General features: G+C 40.8%; 1 protein-coding gene, 1 long non-coding RNA gene and 1 other non-coding gene across 3 annotated transcripts; 2 read left to right on the plus strand and 1 right to left on the minus strand.

The window, feature by feature from the left end:
* Positions 1-293: 293 nt before the first annotated feature.
* Positions 294-19,891, plus strand: calcrl2 (calcitonin receptor-like 2). The gene is made up of 13 exons (XM_076741733.1): positions 294-397; positions 11,520-11,577; positions 11,773-11,944; positions 14,833-14,940; positions 15,121-15,233; positions 16,452-16,543; positions 16,693-16,822; positions 17,035-17,188; positions 17,523-17,583; positions 17,900-17,966; positions 18,529-18,747; positions 19,340-19,381; positions 19,494-19,891. The coding sequence occupies exons 1-13, from the start codon at positions 357-359 to the stop codon at positions 19,761-19,763; spliced, it is 1,527 nt and encodes a 508-aa protein (XP_076597848.1). The 5' UTR covers positions 294-356; the 3' UTR covers positions 19,764-19,891.
* Positions 19,892-22,146: 2,255 nt separating this feature from the next.
* LOC143327421 (uncharacterized) lies at positions 22,147-22,924 on the plus strand. The gene is made up of 3 exons (XR_013077737.1): positions 22,147-22,251; positions 22,642-22,681; positions 22,784-22,924. It is a non-coding gene; the product is annotated as an uncharacterized LOC143327421 (long non-coding RNA).
* A 649-nt stretch (positions 22,925-23,573) lies between these two features.
* trnaq-uug (transfer RNA glutamine (anticodon UUG)) lies at positions 23,574-23,645 on the minus strand. Its single transcript has one exon. It is a non-coding gene; the product is annotated as a tRNA-Gln (tRNA).
* Between the last annotated feature and the right edge of the window lie 227 nt (positions 23,646-23,872).

Consider the following 23,872-nt stretch of genomic DNA (forward strand, 5'->3'; position numbering starts at 1 on the left):
TCTCTTACGATTTTTGTTGATATTTTGTCTGTACTATCTGGTTTTTGAACCAATGACTAGGCTCAAGTGTCAAAATATTAAACGGTTTTTATTCCATATGACGCCAAATATGTGTTGTTAATAAGCGAGAGCGTGTGTTTTTATGATGACAAAAGAAAATAGTGCCCAAACTTCACTTTAGTTCTTAATAGTTCCAAAACAAAAAATGTCACCGCTGCCGTGAGCGTTTTATTTTGAAAGCGGTGACAGGATGTTGTGCATTTGCTACTGCGTGTCCGCTGACTGCTGTACTAGTAGGCTGGTCAGTGTTGACAGAAGAGCAGCATGAGACTCTCCTCTGCGCGGATCATGCAAGCATGGGGATATTTGGAGGTTTGACAGCTCACTCAAAGAAAAGGTAAGCAATAAGTCTCTGTTGTTCACTTAAGGGACGAGCTGCCCGGTACTTGGCGTCAATTGTTGTGGTGGTTTTATGAGGCTTGCTTTGAATGTGGTCTGGTGAAAGGTGTCCTTACAACTCAGGATGTAATGTAGTTTTGCCCTCATGAAAAAGAACAATGGCAGTACAACAGCTAATATAATTATGATACTAATTCTAACATCAATATTAATATAAAACAACTTTATTTCACAAGAAAAGTGACTCAAGGAACATTATGGGGATTATAAGTATAAGACCAAAATCAAACACAACACAACATAAAATACTTTAAGGTGTCTGTTAATACACAATTGAGCACCATGGATAGAATGTAAGCTCCTTTATGAAGACTATAGGAATATTATAAGACTGAATTTATTATCACACACCACATCAAGTAACCACTGACTGCCACACACACACACACACACACACACACACACACACACACACACTAAAAGTTCTTATAGTAATATTAAAGGAATATAACTGTCTTTTTTCTGTATGGGGCTGTAAAGTATCATTGAAGATGAATGCAGGTTGGGGAAAGGTCACGCCCTGAGCTGGCTTGTTGCCTGCTTCTACAGTTGCAATTCTAAGTACCATATGAATAGAAATTGAAAAAGAATAGGGTTGAATAGTGTCGCTGTGATTATCTCCACTAATTTGAAACGCAACAGATGGCAGATGAGTCCTTGGTCAACATTAGGGACGCTGCAGTAAGTCAGGACAGAGAGAGAATGAGACGAGACAGGAAAGAGTTACTGGAAGCTGATAGTGTTTTCTGTCATAAGCAGAGCTCGAAGACTCACTCAAGCTATAATCAGCCTCTAATCCAATAGCTTTTAAAAAGCAGATGCTCTGTTAGAGTTTTTGAGCTTTTGCGTAAATTGAGGTGCAGTAGTTGTGTACTGAAAGCACAATATCAATGACTGAGGGTTTCAGTTTTCAGTGAACACACTCAGAATGATGATCAGTCAAAATATGCTAAAGCATATGTCTCTTACAGACTTATGCAGTTTAATACTCCAATAAAACAGTGCATAATTTGACATTGAGTCCACAGCCAAAGCACCAACATAGAGAAAAACAATGGAGGATATGTGGAGTTATGATAAGGCTACGTTGAACCTGGTCTCAGCAGGCTGGCTGCAATGACAAGTGCTTTCTTGGTTTTTCTGTGAATTTGCATTTTTCCAGGGTGATTTTCATTCACTTTTACATGCATGTTAGCAATCAGCTATAAACCCTGCAGACTTGCAAGGCTTGCTCTTTTCGCAGATATCATTCCATGTCGATTGCTGGGCCTGATCCACATAGAACAGGAGTTTCTATGTACATAATAAATATTCTTATTCCTCAGTTGTCACTCTGTAATAGAGCGACACCCTCGCACTTGCCTCTGCAGAATTTGCAAGGCAGCTTTTATTTCACCAGCAGAGGCTATTTCCATGTTTGCTTTGTGTGTTTGTATCTATAATTGGCTCCATTTCAGTGGAGTGTCTTCAGGAATACCCTTTACCCCCTTTCCGCCTTGCGTTGCCAAGTTGTAATCCTCACACCCAAGACATCGATCTCAGACCAATTCCTTGCTTGACTTTTGAATACCTCAGAATGATTCCTGGACTCTACAGTCTGACCGTGTGTCGGCCCGTGGGAAAATTTCACCCCCACCCCACCAGTGTCCCGGCGTGTCTTTGACTGGAACAGCCTGCTCTTGCCAGCCAGCTATCAGTGTATTAATAGGTGCTTTGGCTGTTACTTTGGTCCCAACCCCCACCTCGCACTCCAGTCATCGGCCCTTTCATAACACAAACAAGCCAACAACCCCACCCCCAAAGTACCTGAAAAAAACATGTGCTTATTTTCGTCTCTCTGGGAGATAACTGACATGTCATGGTTGCATACTAATAGGTACAGGGGTTGTAGTTAGAGTGACAAAGATTTCCCTTCACTTTGCACAATAGGAAATGATCGGAGTCCTCTGGAATTCCAGTAGTTGAAATCTAGAATTTAAAGCCCGAGCAGTGCTCGAGGCATTAGGATTCATGAACAAAACCAACTCCCTTTATTATTATTTTATGTTATAAAGCTCTAAAAAGTCTTACTTGTTGCTCTTTTAAGGTATCTAAGACTACCTTAGCAATGGGAACCATCTTTTGATGAAACTGTGGAATTTGTTTATTCTCAGGGAGGAACAAAGGAAAGACTTCAGGGAGATGAAATGAGGAATGGGATGAAAAAAGAATCAGAGTAGATGCTTGTGTGTTGAACGTGGTGTCAGGCTGACCATATCTGAGGACTGTGTCGGGGTGTTCTGGCTCCCACACTGATTGATATGTTGGGGGGGGGGCTGCTCAGGCCAACATGCTTTCTATCATAGTGGTCCTCTCTCTCTCTCAGCTCAGTGTCAGTCAGATGTTTGCTGGGAAAGCTTGTGTTTGGTTGTATAGAGGAGTTAAGTATACATGGGGGTGATCATATCGTGGTTTGACTGTGGTGTCCAGGGAGCAAAGCCTCTATTCTCATGTCTTGTACTGCCTGTGCTGCTTTTGGAGCCCCAGGGACAAAAAATACAAATAAAAAATCAAAAGACACCGCTTGGCAGATGGCACAGCTCCAAGCTGGGAGAGCTATTTTTGGGTCTAGCTATGGGAAAATAACCAAGTCCGTAATCATTCATACATGGACAGCTCATTTGCTGTAAATCCCGGTGCTGTTGGCTCTTGTGAGTGATTTACAGGATCAGAGAGAGTTAGGAGGCCACTTCCACAGAATGTAGGCCCAGAACTGCTTGACTTAAACACAGAGGACAGACGATGTTCACTCATTCAGACCCCCAGAACAAAGTGAGGGATATCATTTGCAGATCAACTCATGTTCCGCACATGTGGGTTTCTATAAAATTTAACTGGGAGACTGCATCCAAAATATTTGTTCTTTGAAGGCGCAGTGCATCCCTTCTTATTCAGTCACCCCCTGCCTGCAGGTTCAAGTACCCAGTCTGACCTGTAATTGAACCTCCCTGTGGTCAAAGCATAACAGGATCTTGCATGTTATTTTTTGGCTCTCACTGTGCTACTTGGTTAGCAGTGAGGTTTTTTAAAAGTGCATTGCATTTCAAAGTGGCTGCCCTTGAAGGTGCATTAATCCAGATTTTGAATGTTAACACTGAATCAATTCTGAATGCGTCAAGAAACCTACAGAGAGTTATTACCCACTGTGAAAGTCTACGGTACTTTTTAACCTTTTTTAGCGAATTGTTTTGGATCAGCTGCACATGTAATGGTTGTCTGAGTCATGGCTCTCATCAGTCTCACGTCCAGCAGGAGCAGGCAGCTGCAAAACCCTCATTAGTAATGAAAGTGAAAGATCTGTCTGTGCAAGCTGAAGACCCAAATATTTTTGTTGGGTCTTATTGGGGAACAAACCTGATTTAATAGGAGACTAATTATTGAATTTATTTTTGTATGATTCATTGTGTTGAGACAACAAGAGCATGCCCTGCTTCTGCGTGTCGCCATTTGAAATAAGTATAAATGATTAAGCTTTTAGAGGATGTGTTGCACCACCGAGTTCATTTCAAGCATACTGAAACCTTTACAAGTTAGCCATCCGTCTGTCTGCGTGCTTTGGAGTGTGTCTGCTCCAAAGTGGCCCAGCTGATACCACATAACAAGCTAAAGATGTCAAAAATGAATGAAGCTGTAAAAATATAGAGCTGGGGTCAGATGAGATAAAATGTTAAAAACTGGTCTGAGGTGACATGAAAAAATCTCCCCTCAGCTTTGCTTTAAGGGCCAATCAGCTTCAAGCTTATGCTATACAGATGCTTGTAAACTTCTCCATTCTATCAAGTTTAAACATACCTACTGTAGACTAAAAGATTAATCAGTTCATTGACACAATAATCGATAATAATAATCGGCCTTCAGCCCTATTTCAGAGGTAAAGTTTTTGACTTAATTCTGGAATATTAAACTTCCTCACCTTCGGATGTCCAACGGAGAGTTTGTGTTTCCAAAGCTACAAGGATGTTAGCTATGTCCCTTCACAATGAAAGTCCTTTCCATGTCCCTTTGTGTGTGTGTAACAATGGCTTATTTTTAACCTGTGGGGCTGTTTAGAGGTGGAGAAGGGAGGAAGTGGTTGCAGGGTGACAGAGGATGATAATAGCATCCTCCTCAACCTTCATCCTTCCTCTGCCTTCCCTCACACACACTCTTGGGGTTTGTGTCGCTTCTCTGTGGTTCTCCAGATCCCCCGCTGGAATACAGATAGGTAGGAATAATGTTTGAGCTGATGCACACAGAGAAGAACCAACAGGCACACACACTTTGATGGTCCCAGGATCACTACAAGAGGGAGCTCTGACTGTTTGTATATTAGAGGGAACTTGAGAAAACTGTATGAATTCAGTGTCAGTGCTGAAACTTACGGTAACTCTAATTGAATTAGATGGCTAGATTGCAAACATGAGCTGAATGAGCCAAAATCAGTTCCTTATGCTGCTTTCTCACCTGAAATGTTACATGAAATTAACACAGATGGACGTGAACTGAACTAGTAATGGTGTTAGGTTAAGAGTTTTTATAGGCAACACATTTTATTCACAGAGGCAACTCAAGGTTCAACGGACACGGGTCTTTTTTCATTTTAAAGGTTAAGGTTAGTCTTTGAAGCCTTTCATTAAGGCTGAGCTACTGAGCAAAGTGTGAGACAGAGAGAGGTGAGGACACTGGAGTTCGAATAAAGAGAATTATTCATTGCAGGGACAAAAGGGATGGGATGAGAATGGAGAGGAGCAGAGAAGGAGGGATGGCTGGAAATGTGGGGACTGGGTTGATGGCTGGTTGTGTCGAGCAGGAGGAAAGCAGCGGCTGAGTTGAGCCGAGGGTCCAGAGAGTGAGTAGACAGAGCACCTAGTAACAGGCCAGGGCTGACTGGCCCGAGCTCTCAGTTGGGCAGAATCCAGTCAGTTAATAGGGCCACTAGCTGTACAGCTAACAAGCTAATGGCAGCTGGTAGCTACAGTCAATGATGACTACAGCACAGAGTATAGTGAGCAGCATGTAACAGTTAGTCTGGTGATATGCTGCCTTCCACAGGTGGCCTTATCGTACACATTGTACCTTAAAATACAATTCAAAGTGCTCGTACTTTGTTGGAATATTCCATTATATGCTACTTTATACGTCTACTCTATATTTCAGAAGGAAGCATTGTACTTTTTACTCCACTACACTTACTTGACAGATATATTTACAAGTTACCTCTTTTCCATTAATCATCTCATGATCCCTCAGATTAATCTTGCGTACCTTTGGAGAGGCCCAGCCCCTAGACTGGGAACCACTGGACTAAACTACAAATCTGCATCTGAAATATATAAAGTGTATAAAGTTCCATCTCGACCAGCTGCAACAGTAAAATGCTACTTACACATTGTTGCATAAGTACTAATAATCTAATAATGTCAAATATAGTGACTTGTCAGCAATAGGGGCCTTTTTTTTTGTAGAACCAGAACTTTTACTTTCAATACTTTAAGTACAAATTGCTGTTAGTAATTTAGTACTTTGACTGCGGGACTTTTACATCTAATAAATATTTTTATTGCTACTTTCTCTTCAGTAAAGGATGTGAATACTTATTCCACCACTGAACGTAGAACTTAGTAGTAAAATGTTAAAACCACCTGATTTTACCTTCCCAAATGTTAATATTTGTTTCCTTGATAGTAAAATGAACATCTTCGGGTTTTGAACTGTAAGTGGGACAACACAATGCAATTGAAGTGTATTTTTCCTCACAGCAATAGCTGTTTACCGTATGGTAGGAACTGCGTAGAGGTTATCATTTAGCAGTCCTTTCACTGCACCAGTTTTTAGCAGACAAAGCACGGGATGTAAGTAAAGGTTAAGCCTTTACTGTTTCTCATTCGTGGTCAGCTCTGAGGAATTGGCCATGTTTTTTTACTCCCTCTTGTTCTCCCTGGTGTTGTGTTTCTGGCATTTTATCTTATCCCATCAGCACAGCACTCTGTGATTGCTCCCTTCAGTTGTATTTGTTTTGGTTATCTTGAGAAGAAGATCAACTAATTATCAAATGTTTGCTCTTAAGGCGGCTATTTTATGCTACACTGTTTTCCTTTATTTTTCTTATTTAAGCTTTAACTCCAGGCTTTTGTTCTCTACTTCCTCAAGCATATGTGATGTTTGCGTGTCTGGATATTGTCACTGCAATTCTTCCCAAAAGCAGTTGCATCCAATTATTGTCTTACTTTGGCAGCTTTACATTTCCCTAGAGCTTAAATCAAAATCCTTCCATGCTGCAAAGACACAAGCCTGGAAATGGTGTCAATTCTACATTGGCTCCACATGCATTAACCGTTTATTTGTAATAGAAAAAAGCTGTGTTTTAAATGACTTCTGCTCATACTGCACTTTAAGCAATCATGACCTCCGGGGTCGGGACGAAATCCTGTTTTACGTCACCGCAGCATCTGCAGTCCATTTCACTGGGTGCAGGGGCCAATAGACCTAAATCTGGTGTAGCAAGACCACAGTCCTTGGATTTCTCATCATTCCATCTGATGACCCCATCACCCCTTGAGAGCAGTATCTCACAGGGAAGTTTAAGGCTGTGGAGAGTTAGCTGTTCTCTAAAAGAATTGGAATCAGGAAAACCAGGATTCAGAGATTCATTGAAGAGAAAAATTCATTCTAAAAATTCCTGTTTTTTTTCCTCTCTGGTGGACACAGACCAAACCTAAATATTAACAGGAGTATGATAGAAGATGTTTTAGTGATCTAAAACAGGTTTGTGACATCCTGCGTTGGCTCACACTGTCTTATAAGCTGTTCCTATAAAGATGCTATAATTTTGACTGAGCCTCGATGGGGTCAACCAATAGCAAAGCATATGAAAGGCCTACGAAGGTAGAGGTCTCATTGGTAGATGACTGTCAGTAGTCTATATCAGACTACATCTCAGCGAGCCTGAGGATGAGCAGTGCAGTTTGTATTTTCAGATAAAATCTATTTATATGAACATGTTACGTCCACAAATAGACATTCTTGATGTTCTTGTTCTACCTTCCAATGAAAACCCACTACTACTAAGAAAGGGGGAACACTTTTGGAACCATTTCTTTTATTTTGAACATCTGACGCATTAATAAATCCTAAGAAGCACATCTGTTTTTTTTACAGAAAATGAAAGTTTAGTGACACAGCCCTGCCATAATGCTGCTGACACTGACTTGTCGTTTGACCATAAGGCAACTTTTGGTTCAGGAGAATTGTGTTTAATTTTCTTAGTTGGGGTTTGTCTCCTTTGGCAATGTGAGAGTCAAACACACATTTTTATATTCTTTGTTTCTGCGGTGCGTGTCCCGCCTTTATCCAATCAAACCAGTCATGATGTCTTTGCCGTAACCCCTTGTGAAGTATCAGGTGAGCCCAATCATAGGATGCTGTCTTAAGCATTTTTAGTGCATGTGTGTGTGCATGTGACCCTAACTGGACTGTTTCATTGTGTTTTTTTTGTGTGTGTATTGTTACATGTGTGATTTCTGTCTACAAAAGACACATTCATCTGAAACATCCCTTACCTTGAGTGCTTTGGTTGCTAAGAGACACTCCCGCAGCTCTTTCAGCCCTCCTCATACCTCAGCAGCTGCCTTCAGCACTTCGCAATAGCTTTGGCAGCAGATTGTATGACACAGATGACTGGCATTACAGGGTCTGATGGAGGGGTTTGAAGGCTGATTCTCCTGCTGATATTTTAATCATTAAAGTTGCCAATAATTTATGACTTTTCTCTGCATTCTGATGGGTTGCTATGAGTTCAAGCCTCCTCCACATAGCTCAGTGTTTCTAAAGCTGTTGCCAGACAAGCAAGGCATGTGTTCCAGTTTGACAGTGACTGCTCTCAGACCATCTAAATATCACTGGAGAAAGAAATCAGGTCTCCTTTCATGGAATACATGGAGCTATTGGGAGATTTATCAACTAACATAGACACCAACATTAACCCACACTTTACTTGTAGATCATTGGCTGTGGTGTTACTTATACTTAAGCAGGCACTATGGGCCCTTTCCCACCTACTGCATTTGGTCCAAACTTTTGGACTGAACCAAAATATTATAAGAAAAACCTCACCCAGACCACAATCCACACAGCTGAACCTTGGTCCAACAAAAACAGGTGGTCTCAGTCCAGATCAAATCAAACCATGGTTCGGTTCCTTTTTAGTGTGAAAATATTTTTTTGGATGACTTAGAATTTCAGACCAATTACAGGAAACCCCCAAAATTGAGGGAGAGCAGGAGTCAAAAAGAGTCAGTTGGAAAAAAACTGTGACATCTTCCAATTGTTGTTGTCACAGGATGAGAGAGAGAAGAATTGGTCTACAAGCTCTATGCAACTAAATATGGCTGTGTTTTAAAAGTAATTAGCAGTAAATACAAGATAAACTTTCCCAGTTTGAAAAATTCATTCCATATTTTCCTATATCATTATTCTTATTGTGGAGCTCCTCTTTAAAGGTCATCGACATGTGGGTGGTTTTGTCACTATATTATTGTAAGTATATTCCTTCATGTAGGTCTGATGCTCTCGATCCCCTTGATTAATAATCAGAGATGATGACAAAAAGACAGGGACCAAACAAATGAGAAATGCAACAGCCTTTCAGTTTGTCTCATTAAAACAAAGCCAAACCAAACTGCTTGGCTACGGTTCACAGATGGACTATCTGCAGTGTTCGTTGGTGACAATGGCATACAGTGAGTGCTCCCAAGGTATTATGACATGTGGGTGTGTGTTTGTCCTTGAATTTATAATGCCCTGATTTCGGAACAATACATTTCTAGAGGCAACTGTGTACATAACAGCCAGAAAGGCGTTCATTGTTTGGTTCTTATTGAATGGAATTCTAAATGAATATCTGTTTGTGGATGTTTGTGTATGAATGGTTGTCGTCGCCTATGGAAACTCAGACTGCAGACCAAGGGAGATGTCACACTACTGAGTGATCAGCACCAAAGATAGGACTCATTTACAAAAAAAAAAAAAAAAAAAAAAAATTAACATCTCTTGGACTTTATAGGGTCTTATCTGTATTAAGGGTTAGTGTTTTGTGTTACACAGAATGCAAAGATAGCTCTAATAGCTCATTAGATCTTAGCAGAGTCAGTGTTACTGAAGTCTCTTTTCAGGCTGGAGGAAGCTGCAGCATCAAGCAGTTTAAAGGAATGGTTCAACATTTTGGGAAATAAACTTATTGGGTTTTTTTAGGAGAGAGTTACACGAGAAGATGTGATAGCACTGTCATATCTGACTGATGAATATGAAGCTGCAGCCAGAGCCATTTAGCTTAGCTCTGCACAAACAGGGGGAGACAGCTGGCCTATTAGCATCAGTAATGACTTAATTCCCCCGGTGTGGGATCAATAAAGTCTTATTTCTGGCGTTCCCACGTCTCTTTCCTGTCCTCTGAACTGTCAAAAGTGTTTTTGTTACTCTGGCCCCAAAGAAGAGTTTCTGAACTGGCTACCTATCTGAGCTTTAACCACTTGAAGTCTTTATGTTTTCAATACTCTCTTTAAATGTCTGAATGACATCCCCAATTCCCAATGCTGTCAAAAGTGCAAGTAGAAAACAAAATGCAATCATTTGCAAACAAACTTGTGAGCAACTGAGCCTTTGAGGATGCCTCTTTCCCACCCAGTCATGATACTCTCACCTTTTACCAATGAACCTGATTACCTGTGGAATGATCCAAACAGGTGTTTTTGGAGCATTCCACAACTTTCCCAGTCGCTCCTGTGCTGATATGTTTGAAACATGTTGTTGCATCAAATTCAGAATAAACATATCTTTACAAAAATCAATGAAGTTGATGAGGTCAGACATTGAATTTAATGTCTTCATGCTGTTTTCAATTGAGCATGAGTCAAAAAGGATTAGCAAATTATAACTTTCAGCTTTATTTATGTTGTATTTAGGCTGTATTCAGACCCATTAAAAATTATTTTATTTGTGCACATTTTGTACATTTGCCTCTAATTCAGTTAAATGTTTTACAGCTCTCTTTAAAACTTTTTTCTAAAGGTGATTGTTTGTTTGGATATTAAACCTGCTGCCTACACAACATAAATTTGAAATTATGTCAAAGTTTCTGCTGTGGAGGTTAAACCAAAGACAGTAACATTTCCTCCATCGCTCAAGCCAGAACACACACTCATCTCTTTGTCATCGTCAGAAAAAATGCACAGCAAAAATCTGCTTTTCATAAATTTGAATTTGGCTTCTGACACTGTGATTGACAACAAAATGATGACTGTGTATCGCATTTACAACTAAATGAAAGATGTTATGTCATGCTGGCCATGAGGTCCAACATTGAAACTCACTGGAGCCAGTTTCCTCTCTGATGGAAATGTAAAGCCCATCATGTTTTCCCAGAAATGAGAAACTTTTTGTCGTGTTTGTGCTGTTTTTTAGAGAATCAGCCATTGTCACCTCTTGCTGTTATTCTGAGTATTTATTTCAGCCTTGTTTGGCCCATTTGCCTCAAGAATAAACTCTCAAGGGAACTAGCTGCTCCTAACCCCAATAATAAAAACAGACATGTGTTTCTGTGACCCTGAGGGGACAGTGTAAAGGAATGCCCGGTGGAGCATGAACTTCCTGTCCTGATAGATGAGAAACCACACATACTGTTAATAAACATACATAAGCACGCTTGTTAAAGACCGTGCACTCACACCACCTATTTGAATTTAGATTACAACAGACATTTCCAGATTCCTTCAGTTCATGGACCCTCAGATGGACACTTCAGTCAGTGGGCTTCCACTGTGAATAAATGATGTTGTTTTCACTGAGTTCACTGAATCATGTTACTGTGTGTGATGTCAGTGACAGACATAAAAGAGTCACAGTTGGGTCCCAAGCCTTCTTTAAACCACATCAATAAAAATAAAACTGATCAGAATCCTTTGGTTTTTATGGGAACCACAGAGCCATTTCTTGGGAATCTGGTGCAAAGATGTCTAATTATTGCATTGTCCTTGTTTCCCTTTTAGAAACATGTGGAGGACCCTAACACTCTCCATGATTGTTGCACTGGCATTAGGCTCAGAGGTGAGTGCAGTGTTTTTTCATTTTCCCCTTTACAATTTGAATAACATGCTAATGGCACAATGTTTCTGTGTTGGTACTGTGTTATTTTCTAATGTGATGTAAAGTGACATTTGAGTCTAATAAGAAGCGTCTAATGAAGAAGACGCAGTCGTCATTTTGACATCTCCAATATACATTGCATGAATTTTTACCCAGTTGTCCCAGTCTGAGGATGTGGGCTCCATGGTGGCTGTCGTGAAGGCGGTGGAGGATCAGGAGAATTTCAGCAACATGTCCACCGTCCTAGGAAAGTCCCGACACCAGATCCTGGCTGCTCAGTATGAGTGCTACCTGAAGATAATCCATGATCCGCCACGCACAGAAGAAGGTGATAAGACTGCACCACTTGTTCTGTTATTTTTATATTCACAGCCATCCAGGGGGAACTTACATGTCCTTAATGGTATAAACATGTTTTGCTTCTGACGGATGGGAGATAAATGTTAATTCCATTTTGCATTCAACTCGCAGTGCTGATGCACTTTTAATGAAATCACCCCCTCTGCAAATGTAATCACTTATATTGCAAGTAAAAAATTGAATTACAGGATATCCTGTTATAACTAATCCATCTTCACTGAGCTTAGTAGCCTTGCCATTAATGACCTCCTATTTTAGCACTACTGTCATGATGGTATCCAAAAAGTGTGACTGACTCTCACTCACTTATCCTCATGAAACATTGAAAAACGGTCTTTATAAATTATTAACTTCTCAGATGCATCAGTAGGATACAGCTTAGTACCATAAGTCATTCATCTCATCAAAGGTTTATGTCAACCTCAAACCACTATGTGTAGAATTTTTGTGGTCATGAACAGCAATGTTGGTCTGTCAGCAGGTCAGTGCACCACTTCAGTCGGGACTGAAATTGCCCATAGACATGGTTTCCAGAGGATGAATCCTGCTGACTTAGCCTCAAGTGTCATCATGAAGTTGACCTTTTTTTTTTTTTTTTTTTTTTGATTAAGCCTTTTTCTCAAATGATCTCCTGACAGTTGTTGCCTTTCCACACATGTAGCACACAACAGCAGATTGTCCATGTCAGACACGTTCTAATCTACTGAAAATAGTCTGTTTGGTTTAGGTGAGGTTTAGCCGCTGGATCGAGCGTGCGGGAGGAAGATTGATCCGTGATGATGACTGTTTTTGCATTGATTACAGTATGACGTGTATTTTGACATATTGCAACATCAGTGGAGGAGTGGAAAACAATATACAGGCAAGCAGAAAAGAGCACAAAGCAGAAACACTGTCAACACTTTCACTCACTCGCTGTGAATTGTCTGGACAATGACCTGCTCTGTTCACACGTAGGCTCTATCAGACATTACACAGACTTTGTTCTATGGAGCTGGCAGAGTGAAGTCTGTTTAAAGTCCAGTCCAACTAATTTGGACATTTGCATTCTCACATACAGCTACTTCAGCTAATGTCTAGATAGACTTCAGGGGCCTGCATTGCTGTCTGCCACAGTGTTTATTTGGATATGACCACTAGGAGTCACCAAAGTAAGACATTTTCAGATCCAACACATGGGGCCTTTAAAGTAGTTAACTGTCCCAACTAATCAGCTAACTGTTGTGAAAATAAAAAGCTGCTCTTGTGGACTTCAGTGGTCTTGTAGATGACTGACTGAAAAAAAATGGCTAAAAGGCTTAAGCGGTCATCATTAATTTAGCATGGTGGAACTGAAGGCTAGTAAAGCTTCAGCTCACTTCCATCCCTCACTGCGAGGTTCATCGTGCATTGTAGATGTGCTAGCAATTGAATTAACTAATAATTTAAATGAACAGGTCAAAACATAAAAATCTACATTTTCAATGAAAATATACTGTATTCATAGTGTTGAATAATGCATATACAGATCTTCTTTTAGAACTTTACTGGTCGTCCTACCTGCTAAAAGTTTCCAGTGTGTGCACACAGTAAGAGAGGGAGAGAAGCAGGAAGTGAGTCTGAAAGAAAGGAAACTTGCCCTTTGTGTCTTTCCCAGTGCCTGTTACTCCCGCTCAGTACTTCACTGCCTTTGAAATGTTATTTTGTGCTCCGTTTCCCAACATGCCACTGTGCAACCTGGTACCGCCAGGTTTCCGTCTATTGTTGACAGGCTTTGTTTGAGCCAGCTGCAGTTAGACACGCAGTTTGTAGAAGTGGCACACACCATTTATGTTGAATAGATCATTTCTATGACTCATCCAGCCAGGGACTTTATTAAAAATGTAATAACTTCTCTACCGTTATGACTCTCTGTTGACATGTGAGCCGCTGACAGCACAGACTCATGACGCAGCTGCTATAATTTATGTGTCGAGGGATACAATACAGTAGATTCTGCTTTGAATGGGTTGGTTCTCAAATGTTTGTAATCCAAACGTATTTTTTTTTTGCCTGATAGAAGTAAAATACATGAATGGAATACCATGATATACTGTTGTGCTTTAGCAATCATGAAGATTTGCTCAGACAAGCTGAAAAGTGGTATGGATATGTTGCCTTGTCTGTAGTAAAAGAGCAGAGAGAGACAAGAAGAATAGTAAAAATAAAATCTAAAAAAAGAAAAGAAAAGAAAAGAAAAGAAACTGTGATCTGTGGCTATTTTATGGATCTTCTCACTTCATCCACACAGTCCCTCATTCAGTGCCAAATGCTGCCCTGACCAATTTGCATTTGCTACTAATTTAAAGTAGGTGTAAATATAGTATCATATATTTTACATAATGTAGGACACCAGCTTTGATTTTTGCTGTTCTAAACATCATCCCATGGCTGAAAAGTGTTCTCTCAGAGGAATCCTCTGCCACACAAGCGATGCCTCTTGTGCTTTATTTGATTTAAAGACTGGGGGCTTAGCAACAGCAGATACACTGAACAGACAAACTGCCTTTACAAGACATAGTATTAATGGAACTGGTACTCAGCCCGAGGAATGTCGACACTGTGCAATAAAACTGCGAACAAGGTGTTTTTAAGCACGATAGGATTCGATGCCTCACTTGTCCATACATCACATTGAATCTGGAGGTGGAAGAAGGTTGCACACTGCTCCTTTTCATCCCTTTATTTCAAACCCTCCCCCTGTGTGGGATTGCAGGTGACTGATTAACCTTACTTATATCGAGTCTCATTGAAAAAGGCAGGGCGTGTGTTGTGCACACCCTCATTTGTCTTGCACGCTCTGACAGTCCAATGTCATGCCCGTACTGCCCTCTGTAGGTTCTTACTGTAACCGTACGTGGGACGGCTGGCTGTGCTGGGGGGATTCAGCTCCGGGGACTGTCATGCAGATGTGTCCTGAATACTTTCTTGACTTTGACCCTGCTGGTGAGGCCATAATACACACACACACACACACACACACACACACACACACACACACACACGCAGATAGAGCTGTTTGCTTAGTGTCTTCTATTTTCTCTTTGTTTGTATTGATATGGGCTCAAATTTTTTTCTTCCTAATGTTGGCGTCAAAAGTGTTTGTGTAAATGATGTCTTCAACAGAAAAGGTCACCAAAGTGTGTAATCCTGATGGCCAGTGGTTCCACCACCCAGAGAGCAACAGAGTGTGGACCAACTACACCCAGTGTCAGGCCTACACCAAAGACAAGCTCAAGGTGAGTCACACTGCAGTCAAACTAATGTGTGTGAGAGGATTCTGAAGCTTTCGCCGTGTTCCAGCAGTTAGAAACACATTTAGTTGTGCTCCTTCAAACAAATTAGACTCATTTTATTTTTGGGAATTTTATAACCAAAAAAAACAAGACTCTTCATCCTCTGTCAGGTGGACTGATGCATAGTAACCCAGAGACTTTAAGTCATTTTGTTAATGTCCTAAAACCAATGGCTAATCTGTACAACATTGGTTGATTGCACTAAAGCCCATAATGTGAACTCTGAAAGGACGAAATGCAGCAGTGCACCTTTTTGGCATGATGTGAAAATGAAATCAGAGCCGACTACAGGAAATAACACCAGAAGGCTTCATGACAGATGTTGATATCTGATAGTCAGAAGTTACCCGTCCCTGCACAGCTGGGCATAACAACATGAAGTGACTCACTGACTCGTGATCTGAGCGCTGAAGACTGTAAACTACAGCTAACAAGATGGGTCCTGCCTCCGCCATGCTAACAGTGCTAACAGAGCATGTGACTTTAAATGACATGGCCTGATTTGATACTGTGGCTGGGTGCAATACAGTTGATTTGGAGAGGCAAACTGACTGTTAGCATCACAGAACAACTCCCAATTTGACATCTTTGGAATTCAAACTCGTGACTTGTAGCTCATAGAATGATGTCTGTGGAGCCCTGATTTAAGTGTACTGTCAATCTTTATTTTTTATCGACTTCCAATTTTTGCTGCAGGATTGAGTGTTTTTAAATCACCTCATGTCTACAAGTCCAGGCTATGCTGACTTAAATCAGCAAGTCATTGAGGATTTGTTCCACGTGAGGGATGGTGAGGCTCACAGCCCTCCACACACATATTTCTGTAGGAACTCTCATGGTAAAGATTTTCATGGGCATTGTTCCATGAATCTCTTTTAACGTGACACTTGGCCAACAGCATGACTCTTTTCTTCAGTGGATCTAAATGTGTGGCCATTCAGGAAACACTTTCTTTTCTCAATTTTCCCAAAAGGCTCATATTCTTTACAGATGTTTCCTTTTCTCTCTCGTGCAAAGGGGCGACTGTGCTTCTGGTGACATCCTGTACAGATGCAAATGGTGTATAAACTGTACCTGCTTTCACTCAAAGTGTAACCATCCTTAATAAGTGTTGGACATAATTGTATTTATGATGAATAAACCATTTTGTTGTCCGTGCAGTTCGCCATCAGTCTCTACTACCTGGCAATGGTGGGTCACGGCCTGTCCATTGTGTCCCTGATCATCTGCCTGATCATCTTCTCCTACTTCAAGTGAGCCATGAGATTTCTGATCTGACTCAGCAGCATTAATGCACACTAACGAATGTCATCTCAGCTATAGCAGTTTCAGGCCAAAAATGTTTGCATGAAAAACTGAGGTGATTTACTTTCTCTTCCCTCTCTCTGCTTCTCTCTTTCAGGAGTCTTAGCTGCCAGAGAATCTCCCTCCACAAGAACATGTTTCTCTCCTTCATCCTGAACTCCATTGTTACTATAATGTGGCTCTCGCTCACTGTGGCCAATAACCAAGCCATAAATACCAGAAACCCAGTGAGCCACGGAATTTATCCATGTTTCATCTCATGACACTAATGTTCACTTGCCTAGTTTCCTAGTTATGTTACAAAGTCTCCATTTAATTTAATGGTGTGCTCATTTGGTATGATAATCCTCAGCTCAGTAGGCTTAGCTCAAACTGTGGGTGGTTCTCTGTTGGTTAAAATCACATTTAAAGTGAAGTCTCACTATTCCCTGTCTGTCAGGTGAGCTGTAAGGTCCTGGCTGTGCTAACTCAGTATACATCTACTTCCAACTACTTCTGGATGCTGTGCGAAGGCATCTACCTCCACACACTCATCATCGTGGCTGTGTTTGTCGGGGAACAGCAGCTCTTCTGGTATTATGTCCTGGGGTGGGGTGAGTCAGGAACTCTTTCCTTTTGTGTTGCGGTGCAAGCTGTGTCCGTCTTGTCCATATCAAACCACATAAATGCCATTAGTGGGCAGATGGACCGGAAGATTGTCTACCGAGACAACGTTTAAGTATCATAGTGCTTCCTAATAATGCATTTGCAAGACCTCATAATACCTTATGAGCGCCTAAGTTAGCCATCTCCTGATTCTCTCATTTAACTCTCAGCAAGAAAGTGAATGATCAAATTTCCCCGAACGTTAAACGCAGCTGCAGATGTCTGCAGAGATTCAGGATGTCAGTCTGAGATTCCTGTTTGTGTTTCTCTCTCTGTCCAAAGGTTTTCCCATTGTGCCTGCCATCACCTATGCTGTGGCTCGTGGGCTGTTCTTTAACGACAAGTAAGATGTAATTTCCTGTTCTTTTCTTGGTCCAAGTCCAAATCAAGACCAGGAGTGTTACAATACGCAGTCGGCTGTAACATAACTGAAGGCTTTGTGTGACTTTCTTCTACTCTGATCACTTTCAGGCTGAGAGGAATTGAAAGATATTGATTAGCCTCATTAAGTGGCACATGTGTGAGCAGAGTGTAGTGCTAATGATGAATGATTCAGGCTTTCATTAAGCCCTCAGGCTTTCTTAAGCCACTGTGCATGTGAAAGCTCATCGGAAACCTGTTCAAAATTTCATTTCTTTCTTGGTCTCTGTTTGTTTCAGGTGTTGGATCAGTTCACACACACACCTGCTCTATATCATTCATGGGCCCATTCAAGCTGCACTGCTTGTGAGTAACTTCTAAAAGCATACACAAGCACACACACACACACACACACACACACACACACACACATATTTATAAATTAATGTTCATGTGACACACACACACACACATATATATATAATAATGTACATATGACATAGACAAAGACAATAAATTTAATGTTTTACCTCACTGATTTTGGTAAGTATCTGCTTATTGTGAATTTGATGTTTCAAACAAGTTGGGACAGGAGCCACTGAAGACTGGGAAAGATGTGGAATGCACCGATTTGGAGCATTCCACATGTAAACAGATTCATAGTAGCATGATTGGATATGAAAGGGGCATCCTGGAAAGGCTCAGTCGTTCAGGTGCTGTTATAGTACCACCATCAGGCCAGTCATTGTAATTATTTAGATTATATGCAAGGATGTGCTTTCCCCTCAAGTTTAGAAAAGCCAAATACTGCAATGTATATTCAGTAGCATTAACAGATTTATATCTCTGTCTCTCGCCTCTCTTTCACTTTCACTTTCATTTTATTCACTCCTCCATTTGTCTATCCACCCACCATCAATCTGTCTAGGTGAACTTCTTTTTCCTCCTGAACATCGTCCGGGTCCTGATCACCAAGCTGAAAGACACCCACTGCGCTGAGTCCACAGCCTACATGAAGGCGGTGAGAGCCACCCTCATCCTCATCCCTCTGCTGGGAGTCCAGTTCATCCTTTTCCCCTGGAGGCCCGAGGGACGCATCAGCCGGGCCATCTATGACTTCTTTGTAAATATCTTCTGCCACTTCCAGGTACAGTCAATACCTGCAAACAATAAATCTACAATAAACTGCACATTTGAGTCTACTCACCACAGAGAGTCCGATTCAAATCACACATTAAACAAGCCCTTCTGGTGAAGTTAATTATAGCCGATTTTACACCAAGAATCTACAAATATTTCCTCCTGAATACATCACAGTTTACATTATTTGACATTTTCTGTTCCAAACACAATTGGTGTTTGGCATGAAGGCTTTTCACGCTATTAAATACCATTCACCTCCCTTCATTTTCATTAAGCAACAACATCAAACTGAAGAGCACTTTCAGCAGCTTCCGCTACACTACAAAGCACAATGGAGCCACTCTCTGCTCTTGAATTTGAATGAATGAGTGTTGTTTGGCCTCTTGCTGATGGAAATGGGACATTCAGATGCTCCATGTATTAATATTAGTAAAACTGGTGTCTTGTGGTAGCCAGTTTCAAATTCAGAGCAACAACTCGGTCCACATTTTTCAAATAGAACTGGGTGATTTTACTGCTTATTTTGCACAATTATTTACAGGATAATCACATCTTTTAATGTACTCATATTTAATCTATGTCCTATTTCCCTGCAGGGACTCCTGGTGGCCATTATATTTTGTTTCTGCAATGCTGAGGTACGTAGAAACGATATTTCAAGTCTCAAAGAGAATCTAAAACTAGCAAAAATATAGTGACATTTATTCAGAATAAGTTCTATTTAAATTGACTATCACTGATGACGTTCAGGCCCAAACAGCACTGCAGAGGAAGTGGGCTCAGTGGAAGTCTGCCTGGGGTAAAACCGGCTGGGGAGAAACCCCGATCACCAACAACCACTTTAACTACCACAGCTCCTCCATTACCGAAACCAGTCGCGCCACCATCAGTTTAGAGCAGCCTGCCGCTGCACCTTCAGGACAAAACGCCAAGCAGAACGCCAACGGGCAGCAGAACAGCAAGACATGCAGCAACGGGGAGGTGGACATTATCAACAAGCTGGAGACCACCGACATCTGACTGGAGCAAGCACAGAGGTGACGGTTGTGGTACCAAAGACACACACTCACTTATACTGTATAAAGAGTACAGATACTAAAAAAAAAAACGGTGAATTTTCAAAATAAAGGTCAATTGATTGAGCAGTGTATGCACAGTATGTACAAAGTGAGTGAAGAGCACTTGAAAAGCATGTGATGTTCACACACAAACACACATTTTTACCGTAACAGCTTCACTTTTTGGACTTGTATACGCTGAGAAAACGCTTATATTATGGTGTCATCCTGTCATCTTAGTTTTTTGTGTACATGTTGTCTATTGGTGGGATAAAGTCCATTTATGTATTTCAGTATTTTTTCTAGTTTTTATAATGTGTTTCCTGCTAAAAAACGGAGAGCGGTGCAAATCCCAAACTTGCCTTTTTGATATCACAAATGCAGAGCTGTGTTTGTGTAGCGCGCTGCCTTATGAAGCCTCTGATTGCTTTACGCGTGCACCACAGTGACCAAAGAATGTCATAGCCCACTGATGTGATCTATATGTTCTTTTACATGCCTTTATCCAAGACAGATAATAGAGTCATGACTGGTCTGTGGAAAGCCAGCCTTTGACTTAAGCTATCTTAAAAAAACAATCGCGTTAACAAGATGAAACAACCAAGTCGACACAATCATGGTTGAACTTTCCTGATGACATCTAACGAAAATAGGATTTACTCTCAGTCAGGGGAAGTGTATGGTGGCCAGAGGCCTTTTGAACATGCACATTTCTTGACTAATTTGCCCCACAAAGGCCAAACTGAGTAAAGACCAGAATCTGACTTTCCATTATAAAATGTAGAATACTATATAGAAATGTATAATTACTGGTAAAACAGGGTGTAACAGAAACAAGTGCAGTAACTGCACTCTGGTTTGGTAATGTGCAGGCTCGTCTGTCACAGGACAGCCAACACATGAACTAAAGCAAGACAGCTATAAAGCGAAATAGCCCCAGCTAGCTGTAGCTAAAGCTAAACCTGTATCTATTTAGGCCTACTGATTTTCCAGGTGTTATCTGTAATTGAGAAATACCAATTTTGATGACATCTGGTGATGACCCCTAAACCTATTCAGTTAATGATTCCATGGAACTAAATGAGACAGTAATGATGGAGAAAAAACAGATCAGTCACTGATGGATTGTAAATAATTCAAATAAAGTTTACTTCTGAAACCAACTTCTCAAAATGGGCAAGAAAGCTGAGAAGAAAGAAAACATTTGTTGGTAGCTCATTTCCACCTTCAAGATTATCCAAAAGCAGAGTTTTAGCCATTACAGGTTCTGTGACAATGTTGTTTTAGGGTAAAACAAATCCTAAAAGGGCATAAAAGGAAGGCATTACGACCTGTCTGTTTGCCAGCCAACCTGAAAACTTGCAACCTTTTTTTCTGCTCTTTGCCTTTGCAGGCCAGTCAGTCGTGCTTTTAAAGTTTTAATTGGTAAAACTAGTTAAAGGCAGGCATGTGAAGTTTGGACGCTGAACATTATTGCTATAAAATTAGTTTGTTAAAGCTAGCTAGCGCTCTGTAAGCTTACACAAATCTTTAGTTTGCCAAAATAATTTGTCTACTTTCATGTCAAATAGACCTCATGTGAACGCAGAATGTGTGACGTTGAAAGGGCTTCTGGCGTTCATGGTTCATATTCACAGCTCGTGTATTTGAGTCATAAAACTGTGGCAACCTGTGAAACGTCTCCAAAGTACCACATGCTGGCCACACGACAGCTGTGTATGTAAAGTAGAGTGAAGCTAATTATGAGCCTCATCTGATTCGAACTGATTTACTTCCTGGAACTAGATTTTGTGCTGAACATTATGGGTTACAACTCTAATAGTTCATACAGGGAGCCAAGAGTTGAGTATGGAAGAATTACTGGTGCAGAGATAATGGAGCTGTGGAGTGCTGCAATAATGAATCTGAATCTCAGTCTTTCTCTTCACTCGCTCCATTAAAACCACAGCGGTGGGGGAATTTGGGCCGGCAAATAACACACATACTACGACACATGGCAAAACTGTACAGTGTGTGAAATAGTGCACTGTATGTAAGGAGTGTGTGCACATGTCAAAGATGAAACAGAGCTACACATGTAGAATTCCACTGACATGTTTTAGTCAAATAACGCTTTTGCAGACAGCTACAGTGTGCCAAGTTAGTGCATAAATTGTCAGAAAAGCTATTTGTATTTCTTAATAAAGCTCCACTTCATTCAGCACGGGAAGAAGACAGTTTCAAAGATGGCTCACGTCTTTATTGTAGTGTTCCTATTGCTTTGTAATATTCTGTGTTATTGTTGTTTTTGCTGTTTAAATATGCTGTTTCACTACTTCTAATGGTTTGTATTATTGTTAAAATGTTTTTTTTGTTTTTTTTGCAAGCAAACAAATACAATTGACTGCCACTTTACAGAGATATACTTTAATAATTGCTCCATTGCACGTGTACCATGCTGTAGGCCAGTGGTTGGGAACCTGGGTCTGCACCCCCCGTCTGGGGGGCGCCAGAGGTTACAGGGGGTGCGCATAATTTTGTGTGTGCTCAGGTTGTGAGGTCACCAAAATTATATTTGTGCACATTAAAATTATAAAATCCCAATAGCACACCCAATTGGATAATCAAAACTCTGTATAAACCAAAGTGAAACATATTTTTGGTCCACATTTAAATTCATTAAGCTATTTATTACCTCTGACATTTTATTTTTGCAAATAAAAGTTTGTAATTGATCACTTTATTCTTTTGGTGCATGTATGCAGGTGTGAGTTGGGGCTGGGGGAGGCCTGGCTTGTCTTAGACACAGTCAAGGGGGGCTTCAGGGAAAAAAGGTTGGAAACCACTGCTGTAGGCTACAGTTCCAGCTACTTTTCAGTTTCCAGTGGTACTGAGCAAGTCGTATGTTTGAAAGTAAGCTAGTAGCAGATGTATTTGGTGTTCAAAATGTACTCTGAATGCAAATGTTCCAGTGTGGATACAGCAGGGTACACTGATGCATAGAAATGGAATGGAATAAAACATAATGTTGGTGAGAAAGCAGCTGAGTCTGAGAAGAGCAGTGGTTCTCGGCTCATTCTGCACACAGATCCTGTCCTGTACACTTCTGCCAATGCTGCCCAGTAGAGAAACAGCTGACATATTTGTAAAATAATTTGAGAAACATTCCAATAAAATGTCAAAAGAAATGGTCAATTCAAGCACACACACACAAACACACTGCCATATATACACTGCCATTTGCGTGTTGAAATAAAGTTATTTGAACATAAATGTGTGGTTTTCAGTGTGAGCTGTATTTCTGAGTGAAATGTTTCATGTGTGCCACAGTATGATTTTCCAAGGTCGATAACTGTCTTTCTTACTGTGCTGTATACACAAGGTAGGCACAGTATTTCCACTCTTGCTTCATACATCTTTAGTGCACTCTTACATGTCATCCATCATTGAAAAAGCTGCCCCCTTTATATACGTCAATTTAATTGTAAATCCTCACTCAAAGTCATTTAAAAATGTATAAGAAGCTGATCTTGTTCTCGTTCCTCACAGATGCACGTGATGAACGCTATGTAATAGAAAAGATGCTGTATATGTATATGTTGAATATGATGTATGTAATATTTCAGACCCCAGGAAGACTAGCTGGCGCCCAGGTCATCGGCTAGCAGGAAAAAGGCTGGGCAAGGGAGATAGTCCACCAGTCTGTCTTTCTCTGCTGTGTAGTTTGCGGTTCAGCTGAAGTTCAGGTTTACAGCTGTTACTTCTTAGTTTTTGCTGTAAGCACAAAAGGATGAGGTCCCACCGAGATTTGAACTCGGATCGCTGGATTCAAAGTCCAGAGTGCTAACCATTACACCATGGGACCGGACGGTATCGCCATGTTTGCTCGTCGACATATTAATCCTGTGTGAATCTTACAGGGATACTCTGCGCTAGACATGAATACACGTCTGTATGCCTATGTAAACCTTGCTGTGCTCTTTAATTGGTCTTCAGTACAAGAGCACACCAGTAAACTTTACAGTGACATTACCTACCTGACGCTGGCAAACCTGAGGCTGAGGCTAACGTGTGACATCAACTCTAATGCCG

The sequence above is a fragment of the Chaetodon auriga genome, chromosome 10, assembly GCF_051107435.1.
Source record: "Chaetodon auriga isolate fChaAug3 chromosome 10, fChaAug3.hap1, whole genome shotgun sequence".
NCBI classification, from domain to species: Eukaryota; Metazoa; Chordata; class Actinopteri; order Chaetodontiformes; family Chaetodontidae; genus Chaetodon; species Chaetodon auriga.

What these genes read in the sequence shown, in the direction of transcription:
- calcrl2 (XM_076741733.1), top strand. Translation starts at nt 357, where the DNA reads ATGGGGATATTTGGAGGTTTGACAGCTCACTCAAAGAAAAG. An exon ending in TCTTGACTTTGACCCTGCTG is followed by an intron (nt 14,941 to 15,120) that starts GTGAGGCCATAA and finishes TGTCTTCAACAG; the next exon opens with AAAAGGTCACCAAAGTGTGT. An exon ending in TTTGTTTCTGCAATGCTGAG is followed by an intron (nt 19,382 to 19,493) that starts GTACGTAGAAAC and finishes GATGACGTTCAG; the next exon opens with GCCCAAACAGCACTGCAGAG.